Source organism: Lepidochelys kempii, chromosome 13 (assembly GCF_965140285.1).
Source record: "Lepidochelys kempii isolate rLepKem1 chromosome 13, rLepKem1.hap1, whole genome shotgun sequence".
Classification (NCBI taxonomy): domain Eukaryota; kingdom Metazoa; phylum Chordata; order Testudines; family Cheloniidae; genus Lepidochelys; species Lepidochelys kempii.
This window is the reverse complement of record NC_136392.1, coordinates 17,940,594-17,955,988: the sequence shown is the minus strand read 5'-3', so window position 1 is coordinate 17,955,988 and position 15,395 is coordinate 17,940,594. Positions and strand designations below refer to the sequence as shown.

The 15,395-nt window shown below is 43.3% G+C and overlaps 1 protein-coding gene across 2 annotated transcripts in view; it reads right to left on the bottom strand.

Moving 5' to 3' along the window:
- PREX1 (phosphatidylinositol-3,4,5-trisphosphate dependent Rac exchange factor 1) overlaps nt 1-15,395 on the bottom strand; it is a 224,603-nt gene that overhangs the window by 56,898 nt on the left and 152,310 nt on the right. For both annotated transcript variants that reach the window (XM_073309488.2, XM_073309490.2), the window contains exons 12-16: nt 12,542-12,645; nt 11,312-11,361; nt 7,432-7,507; nt 3,132-3,204; nt 192-334 (exon numbers count right to left, since the gene is read on the bottom strand). In XM_073309488.2, the coding sequence (XP_073165589.1) occupies nt 192-334; nt 3,132-3,204; nt 7,432-7,507; nt 11,312-11,361; nt 12,542-12,645 (446 nt within the window). The remainder of the gene's footprint in view (nt 1-191; nt 335-3,131; nt 3,205-7,431; nt 7,508-11,311; nt 11,362-12,541; nt 12,646-15,395) is intronic.

Here is a 15,395-nt window from a genome sequence, read left to right as displayed (position 1 = left end):
CTACCTCCCCCATCTTGTCTCTCAAGAAAAAGAAGTCTTGCAATGAATCAGTCAGCTGCAATATCTGGCTACTGTCTGTAATTTCCCACCCTGTTTTTTTTCTACTACACTGTAGTATAAATTTAGTCTCTTAGAAAGCGAAAGATCACAATGCCTTATGTGAAACGAACACCAGACCAGCTCTGTCTTACCAGCAGGCGCTTTGCTAGGATGTTTTCAACAAGCTTGAAGTCATTACGCAGCTGCTTGCTCTTGAAACTTGTACCCTCCATCTCCTCATCAGCATAAAAACGGAAATATTGGGATTCATCCTTGAATTCGCTCTTCTCCAGGACTGAAACCAAAGGTGGAAGACACACACACGTGGACAGAGAGAGAGCGTGAGTTAGAAGTAAATCTAAAAATATCTGTCCAACCTTTAGAAAACCAGAGACCAATCAAAATCCTGACCACCAATTCCAGCCAATCATTTATTTAGCACACTTTGGGCACACCTCTCCAAGCTGCATGGTGGATCGTGGTCTGATCTTCAGTTCTTCTGATCATAGGCATAGTTTGACTTCTATATTTGGGGGTCAGCTCCAGTCAGGCCAACAGGGCTGTGTGGGGGGGGGGGGGGGCGCGGAGGCAAGCATTAGACAACTATGTATTAAGAGGTCTCATCTCTGGAAACACCACTTGGAACCTGGAAAGTAAATATTACTTCCCCACTGAATCAGCATTTCTTCATTGGTCAAATGCTGATTTATCTTTGGCAGTTTGTCTAATGGAGCTGAAACACATATGGATGTGATTTGTTTACTTCCCTGTCTTGGCACCAGCATCATGGAGGAAGACAATGGGCAGATTCACAGCTCTGGGAACAATATTGCTCTTGAACTGCTTGTTAGAGGGATAGCAAGGGAGTCCACACGTAATGGTTCAGCGTGTATGTGGAATGAAGGTATTAAGAATGGATAGGAGAGCTGAAAATGGAAGTGGAGTTCCACCACATGGCTCTGAGAGAGGAAGGCTGTTGTATGTGTGTGACAATAGCTTTATAAACCAGAGTAAATTTGGGTACTAGTGCCCAAAGAGTTCCATGCTGGGCCCCATGATCCCTACCCTTACAGTTTTAAAACCATGCCCAATCCCCATGCTCCTGCTTACTCATTTTCAGTGTGCCTCTCCCTGCAGTCAGATATGGGACACCTTTTCATGCTATTGGTGCAGAATCTGAAATACTCAAGGGAGGATGCAGTGCTGCTTTTTCAGCCACTAGCTGGAGAAATTTCCATCTGTAAACACAGGCCCATTGTGAGGCTTCCAAAGGCCAGTCAGCTCCACACAACAAAAAATGGCCTCAGAAGAAAATTTAAAAAGCTGCTGAAGGAAAGAGACTCTCTTGAGAAGTTAATCACTTGTCTGGCAGGGACTTGCAGAACCAGTTTGGCCGTGGTGTCTGTTTCCCAATGTCTCTTTCATCTTCTGGGGCCAGGTCAAGGGTGGTTCTGATTAAAGCCTATGGGTAAACACTGCAGAGAAATCTACAGATAGCCTCTGATCTGGCCCAGAGCAGCAATACTGGGTGCTCGCCACACTCTTCCTCTCCAGTCCCTGACTCACCTTTTCCAGGAACATTTCATTAAAATTTTTGCAGCCATTTCATTTATATATGTATAAAATATATCTATATAGTCAAAAGCCTGCAGTTGTCACAAGGCAATGTATCCCAAAATCTAGGCAATGGCTGGGGCACTACTTGAGGGTCTGCCAGAGATGGGGGCTCTACAAGGCACATTTTCCAGCTCTGAGCTCAGGTCTCCATCACCCAATCACCAGGCTGGAGGGAAGGGATGAAAGTTTGGACCCTCTGCTTCCCTGGGGATTGCTCATCACTTGTCTCCTTTTCATGATGGGCCATATTCTGAGACACTTGCTCATGTTGAGTAGGACCTTGCTCTGAAAGGATCATTGGGGCTCTTTGAGAAGTAAGGGACTACACAATGTGAATAAAGGGATCACAATCTCACCCTCCCATCCCTCTTCCTCCAGGTTTCCTGACTGGGGCCATAGCTGCCAGCTGAATTGAAAGAGAACGAACATGCTAGTGATTTCCATATGGTGAGTTCCCCCAGTTCAATAAACTGAGATTAACAGTTAGACTCTGGGAACAGGCTGTGCTTGCTACAATGTCTGTTCAGGGATGGGCAATGGGGGCAGAGAATTTAATTCAAACTCTAAAGCCCCAAATGGCCACAAATTCTCAGAATCCATGCTTTTACCGCCGATGTGATTTTTCCATTGGCTTTGCCCATCTAAAATGCCCATTGGAGAAATGGTACCTTTTCATTTTGGGGCACAAATTATAATGATACTCCTTCACATCCCCTCACTAATTGCTACTCCTATATTGCACTGGGTTTTTGGATATTTCCACTGGGTTTCCCACATGCCGCATCTTGATTACTATGAGGACATGGGAGATGGCAGAATATGGGGTCATTAAACAGCCAGCGCTTTTATTTTAGAGCAAATCTTCACTGTCGGAGGGGTGCAAAAACAATCTAAAATAGCCATGAGAAATTAAAGAGCAGGGCAGACCTCAAAACACAGGGCTGAGCTTGAGAATCTGGCAGCTCCAGCCGCTCAGCTCTGAGGGCTGCCAAGGCAGATCCAAGAGGCAGAAACTGGACTGAGCAATTTGGCAATTCCTTTAGAATAGTTCCGCCTAGTGTTTGGAGATTCAGCACAGGTTAGACCAGTGCATGCCATGTTATTCCTGAGACCCACTGAGGTACATTTCAGGACAGTACTTAGCATGTGCAGCATTTCCGATGGCCCAGTCATGGCACTGAAACACATGGCGAGAAAAACATCTCCCCTCTAAACTGGCTAGGTGCTGCAGTGCTTACCAAGAACATCATCAACATGGGGACCCTATTGGGGAGCTATTACCCCAGTATAGGCTCAGTGCCTGCAGTATTCCCCATGGCTGCATTTCAGCTGGATCCTGCTGGGACCTCTGCAGCTGTTTGTATATCAGCATGTGCGGCACAGCCTATAGGAGAGGGATTTGCAGATCTCCCCAGTTAATGAGACTGAAGTAGAGCTCTGTTAACTGGCTATGAGATGGGTTATTGATACATTACCATGATGCATGAAGCCATTATTGCAGAGTCCAACACCCAGTGCGACTGCTTCCTCCCGAGTCTGACAGTCTCCCTAGAAACAGGAGGATAAATGTTACACCTCAGACTACTTCCTAATCTAAACAATTTCCCCTCCCTGTGCTTGCAGCTCTGAAATTAGCAGACTGGCAGAGAACAATAGCAAGCAATTAAAATAGGCCTCCCTTTGCCCAAATCCCATTCATTCCTATATATAGTACCCCTTCCCTCCCACAGGAATTGGGAGGACAAAAGACCAGGCCTCTGGAAAGCAGCTATTTTACCAGCACAGACGCATAATATTACCTCAGTGTGGAGACATTTTTCTTTATTACTGGCAATCGTGATAAAGATTGAGTTCAGTACCCATTAGCCACAGACAATACCACTCATTCTTAGAAGGAGAGAGAGATTTTTATCTATATCTAAACCAAGAAAGGGAAAACGCTCTCTGCATAATCAGTTCAAGTGAACTCCCAAAGGTTGCATTTAACTAAACTTCTATGGTACTCTGTGTTCTCATACAGCCAAATCTGCAAAAAAACGATTCGCTCAGTTAAATATCATTTGAAGCCCTCAAGCCAACATTTCAAAGTAGGGTGCAAGAGGTGAGTCTGCAAATGTGCCTGTTACAAATCATTAAAAAGTAATTTGCATGCAGAAAATTGGTTATTTGCAATAAATGCCCAAATTCTGCATTGCAATAGCTTATTTGGCATGCAGAAAGGAAGATTTTTGCAGATGTGCCTGCTGCACCCTCTCTTGCTCACTGCCAGACCTTGCAAGGTGCTGAGTATGGTTCACAGCTCTGAGTGACATCCCACTGAATTCTGGTTGCTCAGCATCTCTCAGGATCAGACCCTATTGAGGTGCCTTTATTTCTAAAATAAAGGCCACAATTGCAGCCATTTGAGGTTGTTCTCAAGAAAAAATACAAGGAAACAAAAAATGAAAAATGTATGAAGAATGATGAGGCTCCACCCTGCAGACTTTACCCATGCAGCCTGGGATTTAGCACTCAGATTAAGCTCACCGTTTGAGCACAGGTCCCAACCTCCCCAAGCCCACACCCTGCAGTTGGCTAAGAATGACTGACATGCTTAGAGGTAGATTCTTATTACCCTGCCTGACTCATTTTCATTTAGGCTCCCTCCTTTTTACTTCCTGATCTTCTGCATATGCTGCTCACTGTGAGATGGTATGACTGCCACTATCTGACAGCAAGACAAAACCCATGGTGTCTGCAAAACAAAAAGCAATGGCTGTATCCCTGCCAGGATACAGTGCGACTGCTCCAGGGGCTGCCTGAGTCTATTTCAGAATCCCCCAAGGATAGACAAGCAGTAGGTATTAATAAACATTAAACTCATTTTTTAACTGTAAACTAATTTCAAGGCTTTACAATGCTCTTCTCAGTTTCAACATCCTGCCATGTGACAACTCCCAGCTACCACTATGACTTATTTTTTAGGCTAAATGGATAGTTCATTCTGCATAGGGGCTTGGATTTAAAGTCTAATTTAATTCTGTAATTGTGAATAAATTGAAGGGGAAATGCCTTCTGACACCGTTCTTAAATTAGCCTTTGGGATCTGGTTCTCTTCCAGCAACTGCACATTAAAATCTCCAAGTGCGGGGATTCTAAAGCAAACTTGGCTACTCCTGTTGACATTAGCGTGGCCTCAGATCACATCCCTTGAAAACCAGCACTTTTTAAATTTAGGAGGTAATTCAAAATAGAGCATTGCAGATCCTCTGTGCATATTTCCAAATAGTAATCCCTCCAACTGCAAGAAGAGCAGTAATAAAAAAAAAAAAACCTTAAAGAGAGACATCATTTAACATTCTACATATAATTTTAGATGTGTCTCTTGCAGAAACTGCACATGAAACTCAACACCCCACCATGTTACTCTGGTTTTATGCCAGTGTAATCAATGGATTGCCCTCAATGGAGCTACACCCCGGGGAAACAATGAGCTAACATAGCGGTGAATAAGGCCCAATATCCCTTTATTATTATTTGTATTGCAGTAGCACCTAGGAGCCCCAGTCATGGACCAGAACCGCACTATGCTAGGCACTGTACAAACACAGAGCAAAAAGACATTCCAAAGAGCTTGCAATCTAAGACTAAATCAAGAGACAACAGATGCAGACAGACAAGAGTACAAGGAGACAATGAGACACTATTGGCCAGCATGTTAGGCAGTGTTCTCAATACACTAGTGGCCAAACCATGGCTAAGTCTTTTTTTGTAGACATCACTCTAAAGGAGAGTTTTCAGGAGGGTTTTGAAGGAGGAGGAGGAGTTAGTTCTGGGGATGTTCACAGGGAGCTCCTCCCAAGCAGGAGGGGCATCATGGGAGAGAGCACAAAGGCCCCTGTTTGGAAATTTAACAAAGGGGTGATGGATGGTGGCATCATGAGCCAATCGGAGGTGGGGTGCTGGAACAATTTTTATAGTGGGGGCGCTGAGAGCAATTGAACCAAACTGTAAACCCTGGATATAATTGAAACCACTTCAAGTTAGGGGGTGCTGCAGCACCCCCTCCCCGCATCCCTAGTTCCAGCACCTATGATCAGAGGTGGGAGTCTACATCTCAGTAGTGAGTAAGAGATGAAAGGTAGAGTGGGGATAGGCCATGGAGGGCTTTGAAAGTGAAGACAACACTATAGGTTTCCATAGCATGGAAGCAATTTTCTGTTAAATTTTATGGGAAAGTTAAAAAAAAAAAAGAAAAAACAAACTATAGAAAAGTGATAATTTACTATTAAGTTCCACAGGACCGATTCATAAAGCAAGGAATGACATAAGTAGCAGGAAGAATCCTGATGGATTTTGATATCCATGGAAGAATTTGTAGTGCCACCAGTTAGAAAAAAAATCATATTTTTGATTTAGCAAATTTGGGACTCAATCCAACTCCCACTAGAGTCAAAGGAATATCTCCCAATGACATGAATGGAAATTGGGCCCAAGCCAAGATGCAGAAGTTAAATGTTGACAATGTTCCTATTAACTAACTGAATACATCAGACATTTTTTCTTATATAACACACACACACACCAATTTAGTCTCTATACACAGATGATTCAAGCCTAATGCATGAAGCATAAAGGAAAATTCAGTGAACAGCAAACCTGCAGGCTGGATTAACCGAAGAGAATGAGGAAAAGGAGGAAAAAAATGAGTTCACTTTCACCAGACCTAAGACTGATCTTTTATTTTGACCTCTGAGTCAACCTCTTGCCTGCAGGACTGTGATGAACTACAATCATGGCTGCATTAGATTGATTAAATTGCTCCCTTTTGGCCACAGCAGCTTCTTTCCCCCCCGTTCTCCATGGACCCTGTTAAGCCACATGGAACAGATTCAACAACCTGAGCTCTAAACTGCCTGTTTTCCTTCTGCCTTTGCTAGGCGGGAATAGGTAGCCCCTCTTTCAGCTGTTTCATTTGATAAATGGGGTCCCACAGTGTCTCTTCAATCACATTTGTTTCCTTAACATAAAAAGATGTCAAATGCAACTGAAGAGAACCTTTCCGAAGAAGAACATTCCAGGCCTAATGCTCATTTACACAAAGGCCCTTTTACGTCACTTTGGCAATATCATGATACCTAGCTCTTATATAGTGCTTTTCATCAATGAGAACTTAAAATAAAGGGGTCTTTATGTAAGGGAGAGTCAGGTTCTAGGGCTGTCCATTAATTGCAGTTAACTCAGGCGATTAACTGAAAAAAATTAATTGTGATTAATTGCAGTTTTAATCACACTGTTAAACAACAGAATACCAATTGAAATTTATTAAATATTTTGGATGTTTTTCTACATGTTCATATATATTGTATTCTGTGTTGTAATTGAAAGCAAAGTGTATATTATTTTTGATTATAAATATTTGTACTGTAAAAACGAGAAACAAAAGATATAGTATATTTCAATTCACCTCATACAAGTACTGTAGTGCAATCTTTGTTGTGAAAGTGCAATTTACAAATGCAGATTTTTTTTTACATAACTGCACTCAAAAACAATACAATGTAAAACTTCAGCGCTTACAAGTCCACTAAGTCCTACTTCTTGGTCAGCCAATCACTAAGACAAACAAGTTTGTTTACACTTACAGGAGATAATGCTGCCCTGTTCTTATTTACAATGTCATCAGAAAGTGAGGACAGGCATTTGCATGGCACTTTTGTAGTGCCATTACTCAGAAGCTGTCAATGATATCATGACAGCAATATACATAAGTACTATTTATCTACATTTTCCTACCTGTGCAATCAGCCAATCCACTAGTTTACTGGCAGGGATGACTGATTTGTAGGTCTTCAAGTGGTAGTCTCGGTCTCTTAGGTCAAAGAAAATAAGAAACATCAGTATAAAAACATACACATTTCAATTAGGCTGGATAAATAAGTAAATTATTGCAATCTGTATTTTATGCAGGAAGAGGAATTATAGATGGGAAAGACCTATGAGGTCAACTAGACCATCCCTGTTTTGTGTAGCATTGTAACTAAATAAAAGAAGAAAAAAAAAAGTAGAAGGTACTCTGCTCTTCTAGAAGAAAGGACCGAGATTTAAACTAGGGAAGATCTCACAGCCTGGATGAGAAACATATTCCAGATCAACAAAATGTCCAGATTCAGATCCACATTTTTCTAAAAATTTGGCATTTAGATTTTGTTTCCCACCATACCCAGGGAGAAGAGGTCAAATACAGTGTGTTCTTTTTAGTTGCTAGTACTTAAGTCTTCTAATATGGACCAGCACCATTCTTGAGACAAAGAAAAGATACATTTATAACTCAATGGTCCTTAGAGGCTTTGTCCATTCCAGTTCAAGATCATGGAAATAATTATGTTTTGGGTCTTTATGAAAATAAATTTGTCTCGAGTCTCTAAAGCAAAGGGGATTAGGTGGCTCAGGTCATTGGGATATAAAGCCTTTTTCCTTTAGGTCACTGGATCGAATACATCCCAGGGCAGTAGTGAATGAAAGCTGTTTCCATTTTATGGCTATTTACTGGCCTGGGTGAAATGAGTTTGGTGAACTTGATCCAATTCCTAATCCCACATTGCAAAAGCCATTACTGCAACTAATTTGCATTAATTGGCTCGCTCTCGTTGGCAGGCTCAGCAGAGAGGCCAATTGCTGAATGGACCATGTAGGATGAATTCCCCTCTCAACCCAGAGGTGGTCCTTCCAATTCAGGTTTGAGGTCCACTGGCACAGCTTTGTGGGAGAAACTTTCACAACCACTGCCAGGATGTACCTATTCTGTAGCTCAAGAGAAGATTTTACTCTCTGGTGCTATCAACTCAGCCCTTTTCATTAGCACCAAACTATACAAAAGTTTTTTTTGAAGACAAAGAAGAAAAATCTAAAATTAAAATTCACCCTACCCACATTTTTCCTTTACTGGTCACTTACAGATGCGATTGTGCTGTGTCTCGCTGTTTTAAATAACTTCAACCTGCATGTTTGCATAACCCAGAGAGTAAGAAATTAGAAGGGGAAGTAGCATTTCCAGAACTTGAAAACACAACATAACATTTCCAGAAATGTGTGTCCTCAGAGCAAAAGCTTTCCCCATAGTGCTTACACACATTTTTTGGCCTGGCTTCCAGTAATGCACTAAGTCCAGCACAAAGCTGTGTGAGTTCTGAGGGCACCTTCCCCCTCTCACACACTTATCATGAGCAAATGTGCTTTGGAAATGTCAGAATAATAAAGCAGAGCATGAAAATATTGAGCTCTAATGAATAGGGTTTTCCAGATTGTCAGAGGGGGCTCCTCACATTTTAATGTTCGCCGGCAGTGTACAGGGACAGCTTTGACACTGGGATGAAAGGGCTGACATTTCACTGGCTTTGGGCTCTTGGTCCAAGGCCCAGTTGCTCACTGCTGCCAGTTAAATACTTCTCAGGAAGGAGATCTGGACCTAAACTCACTGACCCATCAGCTGCAGGTGATGCCACGACATGGAAACATATCTGTGTGATGTCTGAATCGCAGCCAGTCGCCCTGCCTCCGACAAATTAAAGTAGCATGATGCCTGCCGCCCCCATAACACAGGGAAGTGTTTTCTACCACTCACACGTTCGTGCCAGGGGAATAAACAAATGCTCCTGCTATGCCCCTTACCATCATTAGCCAGTCAATCACCTATTCCCCGTCTTCCACAAATCTAACAATTTTCTGTTTAGACGCCCTCCTCACATACTTTGCTGTTAAAGCAATGCCCTCCAAAATAAGACATGCTCTGCTGCCAGTGGGCCACCATCATATTTTGCCCCAGGGCTTCGTAAAACCCTTGGTGGATGGGAACAAACTGCAAAGGCAGATGCTGTGTTGAGGCCACTGTGTTTTCAGTAAAGGGAATGGATTAGGATTGTGATGGAGGGAATATCTACCGAGTCATAAAATCAGGGACTTCCTGTTTTCCCCCCCAATACTTCTTGGCATTTACACCCAAATATTCCAATTTCAGCAGGTTTCCCAGCTTATTAGAATGCTAAGCATGCTCTGAAAAGTGGGCTTCCTCAACCAGGAGCTTATGACAGCAGGAACGGTAGGCTCAGATGTTGCCAGACAGAACAGTGATTGAAAGGCAGAACAGTTGGGTATTGGGGCAACGAACAGCTGAATAGTGCCAGGCTGCTGCCTGCTGGGACAGGCTGAGACTTGTCATTGAGCAGGAAGATCAGAGATTCAGGAGTGGAAGACATCAGTCCACCCTGGGCAGACGGTAGGAAGAGTTTGTTTGAAGGACAGTGGGCTTCAAAGAAGAATCTGAGAGTGTTGACGGTCTAAGTCTATTCATGGAGAGCCCAAAGTTTTCAGTGGCTCTAATTTTTCACAGTACCAGGTTATACTCCTTTTAAATCCATCCCTATCATAAACTTAGATTAATTTTGAAATAAAAGAATGGCTAGAGAATCTCCTGGTAGCAAAAATAGTGCATTGTTAAAATGCCATAAAATAGACCCACAGTGGTTATTTCGTCCTTGCTGATCCTTATCTCATGAGACTGCTGCATCCAGCACAGTCTGTCTGATGTTGTAGGGACCCTGAGGTAAGGGACATTTTTTTCTCAGCTCAAGTTACTATTAGCTTTTTCTGCTTTACATATGAATTACTTTCTTAATGGATTAGGCACACACACATTGCCACTTTGCCTACTCAAAGCTGGATCACCCTCCAGGGTAATTGTCTTTTCAGTTAGGCAGAATTATGATTGATTAAGTGTGTCCATACTGCAGATAGACCATTGTCATGCCAAAAGTATCTTTTGCCTTGGAGCATCTTCTGAGCAACTCAGGGACAGGAGGTCAACTCTGATCAAATTGGGACTCCAACCGGGCCCCATATTTGTTTTTTCCAGGGGTTAGTCTTTGTCATCAAAATTGTATGAACCTTAAAACAGAAAGTTCCTGTGAGTGAAAATGTCACATTCTCAACCATGGGCAGCTGAACAGGACATCCAAACACTTCATTCCAAACCTCAAATAGGCTCATGACACAGGCTTCAGTAATTGCGAATCTGGACGTTAAGGCATTAAGGTTTAAAAATCCCGTGTCTTGGAATCAGGTTAACTAGTGCACCTCGATTAGTTCTGTGCCTTGAGCTGATATTTATTTACACAGGGTCAAATTCCAAAGCCCCTAGCCAAGCTATCCTCCTGCCAAAGTCAGTAAGAGTTTTTTGCCAAAGTCAGGATTTATCCCTTCGTGGTTTTTTATGAGCCCTTTAACTTAACAAAACAAACAATACTGCCTGTAACAAGCAACAGCAACAGATGCACCTCCGTGATCTCTCCTGGTTCAGGCATCACTTATTAATATGACCACTCTAACCCCAAACTCAGGAATATACCTGGGGTAAATAAATGCTCTGAAGCTAAGGGTTGTGATGAATGGGTAGAGAGAGCAGACTCCAGAATGGCCCTGAAACCAGCCCTCCAGAATTCAGTTCCACAGTCCTTCAGCAGAAGCACCTCTGCTATTCCCAGCTGTGGAGATAGGATGGTAGCAAAGGAGCCCGGATAAACTGAGCCAACTGTTTCATTACAGGTTATAGGGAGAAAGAGAGAAGGTTTCAAATGGCAGCATGTTATCCCCTTAAGACAGACAGACAAGCGGAACTTACTTTATCACTGGAGTGTAAAGACTATGCAGTCGGCAATAGAGCCTCACACCCTAAGGAACAAAACAAATGTGGCTTTATAATTATGCACCAGATCCAGTGTTTTTTTAAAAAACCATACTCTATAGCAGCTCTGGAACTACAGTAGCATGGCCTTGGACATCTTCTCATCAGGAATCAGACTGATCAAATATTTCTAGAAACTCTTTACCTTCTCTTCTCTTTCCCCTTCCACTTCCAACCATCTCTCTCCCATCCCTGGCACTGAGGTTTCACTTCTGCTCTCTACCTCTAATATCCTCCTTTCCAGCATCCACCCCCATTCCAGCCCATGCAAACTGCAGCTGCTAAGATCACTCTGACTGAATCAAACCCCTGTTTGAGTCCCCCTTCACTGGACCCCCAGTATCATTTTACCAAGTGTGAGCTTCTTGCCTTCACCTTCAAGTACTTCCTCACCTCTCTCCCAGCTTTTCCACTCTTGTCTCTTACTGTGTCACCCCACCTCCTTTGCTCTGCCAACAACAGCAGCCTTGTACATCAGCTTGTCAGCTTCTCACACAAACACCTCAGCTTCTTCTATGCTGCTTCTTACCCATGGAATTACCCCTCTTCTCCTCCTCCTGATCTTTCCTCAAGAACCACCTCTGAAGTGATAGCCATGAGAAATCAGCCAATTAATAATGGATTGAGGAGCACATGGGGATCACTGGAACTCACCTTAGATATATGTAAGTATCTGGAAAAAAACCTAAACAACTACACACCATTGCTATATCACCTCTCTTCTTAAACTGGAAGGAGGCCTCGGCTAGTACAAATTAGTCTATTGTGATTTTACAGAATTCAACACCCTTATCCTGACTGGGGGCTTTGGGTGCAACCATAATGTACATAAATAATAATAATAATTTACCACGAGGCCTCCCTTTCTCTCCTAATCAATAGAATAATAAATAACAATAATAAATAAGTAATAAATAATGTAATTAACTAATTTATTTATAATAAATAAATAAATACACAATAATAAACAAGTTGGCAAGATGGGGAATGAGAGGGAGAATGTCTCCTACGCTACCATGGTGGCAGACTGATACCAATCAGTGGTTCTGCTAGCTTTGGAGAGTATGCTATAGTGCTGGTCACAGCCAAACACATGTAAAAAAGACACTTTTATAACTATTATTCAGAGTTATTACCAGACTCCAACCTGGAAGGGAGATTGAGTACCTTGGACATGATATCTTCCAGTTCGCTCCTTGGTTTATACGTTCCATCATCATACCGAAATCTGTACATCACCTGCTCATTCTTAAAGTGGTGCTTATCTGAAACTGAAACCACCAGCACAGCAATTCATAATCAGTCAATGGCTCCTCCCATGCCAGGCATTATGACAGCACAGTATTTCTGCACGCAAAGAATCTACCATTTTCTACAGTCCCTCTGATGACAAACGCTCACATTCTCAGGTTTGCCCACACACAATTACCAGTCCTGCTGTTGTGCATACCTTGCACAGATACATTTCTGAATGTCTGGCCGCAAAGGGATGGTTCTTCAAAATGTTGCAATTTCAGTCAAGTGAAATACCCTGCAAAATGCTGTTCTCTTCCATCAAACCTGTTTCAGTTGTTTACAGCTTTGGAACCAGCTCCACTGAAGTCAATGGGAGTCTTTCCAATCAGCTTTGAATCACGCCCTTGCAGATTCTGTAACCCTACAACAGTCATGCTAACATGAATGAAATGATTTTTGCAGCTGCCCAAGGCTCTGACATAGGGATCTGCTGCAATTCCTAAAGGAGAGAGCATGCTGGTGAGATGAACTACAGATGTTGGATGGATTCTTCCACCAGAGCACTTGTTTTTAATAAGGTGTTAATGGGCTCACTGATATAATTAAATGGTGCTCTCCAGACACCACTTACTTTGCTACAATGGCCATTCTGCAATGGTGCAGCTGAGATCTGATTGGTCCTGGCTGTATTATCATGGTGACTCGAGGCGAGCATAGGAAGCGGAATATGATTCATTGGGGATAGGACACACCCCAAATGGAAAGATGAGTCCAAAACTGAAAGCAAATACAGAGGAAGGAGAAGGGCAAGGGAACAGAGCAACCAAAGCATCAGGTAGAGATGAAGGAGGGGAGTGAGCAGTTCCAATCATCCTTGTCATCTCTAATGAGTCATATGACCAGGGCTGAAAGTAAGCTGGTACAGGCCGGGACAGCATACCGGTAAAAAGTAGCCACCGGTACTGGCCCGTAGTCAGCTGACATTAAAGCGCTACTGCGGCAGCGCTTTAACATCGCCACCCCTTTTGTGCCCCCACCCCCCCGGGCCGCCGATGTGGGAGGCAAAAGGAGCAGCTGCCCCAGGGCCATGATTTAAAAGGGCCCGGGGCTCCGGCTGCTGCAACCAGAGCCCCGGGCCCTTTAAATTGCTGCTGGAGCCCTGGGTGGCACGGGCCAGGCAGTGTGGATGGGCTGGCTGGGGGACGCTGACCTCCCAGTCCCACCCCTTCCGCCCGAGGCCCCGCCCCTTCCAGGGGCCGGAACTGGCCCCCGTACGGGTAAGTGTGGAATGTTACTTTCACCCCTGCATATATCTGACCAAAACTAGCTGGTAGCCCCATGCCTTTTTCTGAAGCCCTATATTCTGGGCTGGGAACCGTGCTTGATGAATTGACTTAAAATGTGGTTTAAAACTGTTTGAGACTAGCTCAATTTAGATGCAATTTGGCCAACCTACAAGAATGGGGATTCATTGGCTGGCCAAAGCTGTTTAAACTGAGTTAGCCTGAGCCAATTTAGTCCCGGGTTTTTGTCTGAGCTGCATAGTGGACGGGCCCCACCCTTAAAAGGCAAAGATTGTTCTTTTGTGGATATTTGGGGATGGGGCAGAACTACCTATAATCTACCTCCTGTCCTGTGGGTGTCTAATGCTGCTTCCTCTCTTTGGCAGGGAGGAAAGATTGTATAAAATTTCAAAGGGTGAAGCTGGTTCCATGTTGCAGAATCTAATCACCATTTTAACATAGGACAGGACATAGGACTGGAAGAGACCTGTAGGCTCATCAAGTCCAGCTGCCTGGTACTGAAGGCAAACTCATCATATAATCCTGTTCAGAAGTTTCTCAAGTCCTTTCATACATGGGGAATTTTTGATGCCCTCTGTAATGGCTGCTGACTCTTCCTTCATTGAGAGTTTGAATGCTCTGGGTCTGATACTTCTGAATCTGACTGAGAACTGGTCCTGCGGGGAGATCCCTTTGATCCTTTGTGCCTGGCACAGGTTAGGACAAAGTTCTGATGAAACTCCTTGAGCTCGCTGCTATGCGTACCATGCTGTCACTTACACATCAGCAGCCTCAGATAAAGGAGCCAGGATTAAAGGAGATGAGGAAGCAAAGTGATAAAATGCACAAAGCTCAGCACTCCTGCAAGTCTGATCTGCCAGGGTCTGTTCTGCCTTGCACAGAGCCCTGTTCCCAGAGAAGGTCAGGCAGGCTGGGAGAATCAGCAGTTTTCTCCCAACAGTCACATTATACCAAGTGAAAAACAAAAGATAAGACACATTGCCTAATGTGGGGCTACATTGTGGTGTTTTGGTTTTAACTCAATTCAAGATAAGGAAATGGATATTGTGACTCTCTTCATGTCAGTAAAACTCATAGCCTAATTACAGGGGATGTTTCCTCAGCTAAAAATAGGGTTGAAGGTGCCTTCTAAAGTATACCAATTGTCACCAGGAGACAGTGACAATAGGAGCTCTAGATACGGGCAATATTTTAAACTCTAGGGATCTGCTCTTTGTCAGGGGCCTCTGGTGGAATGTAATATTTAACTATTTTTGTTTCTCTGTGCTGGGAGATTTTGTTGGGATAGTTGCTAAATCACATCTAAGAACATCCAGACCAATGCCAGGGTGGTCAGCTATAGCAGCTTGGATAGCTGTAATAAAATATCAATACTGGATCATGCAGTCTCAGAAGAGCTTCTTGTGCTGTACAAGTGATTGAGTGTGTGTGTGTAGAGTATGCGATATCTGTATGCATATGCACATGGGGCCATAGTTTCA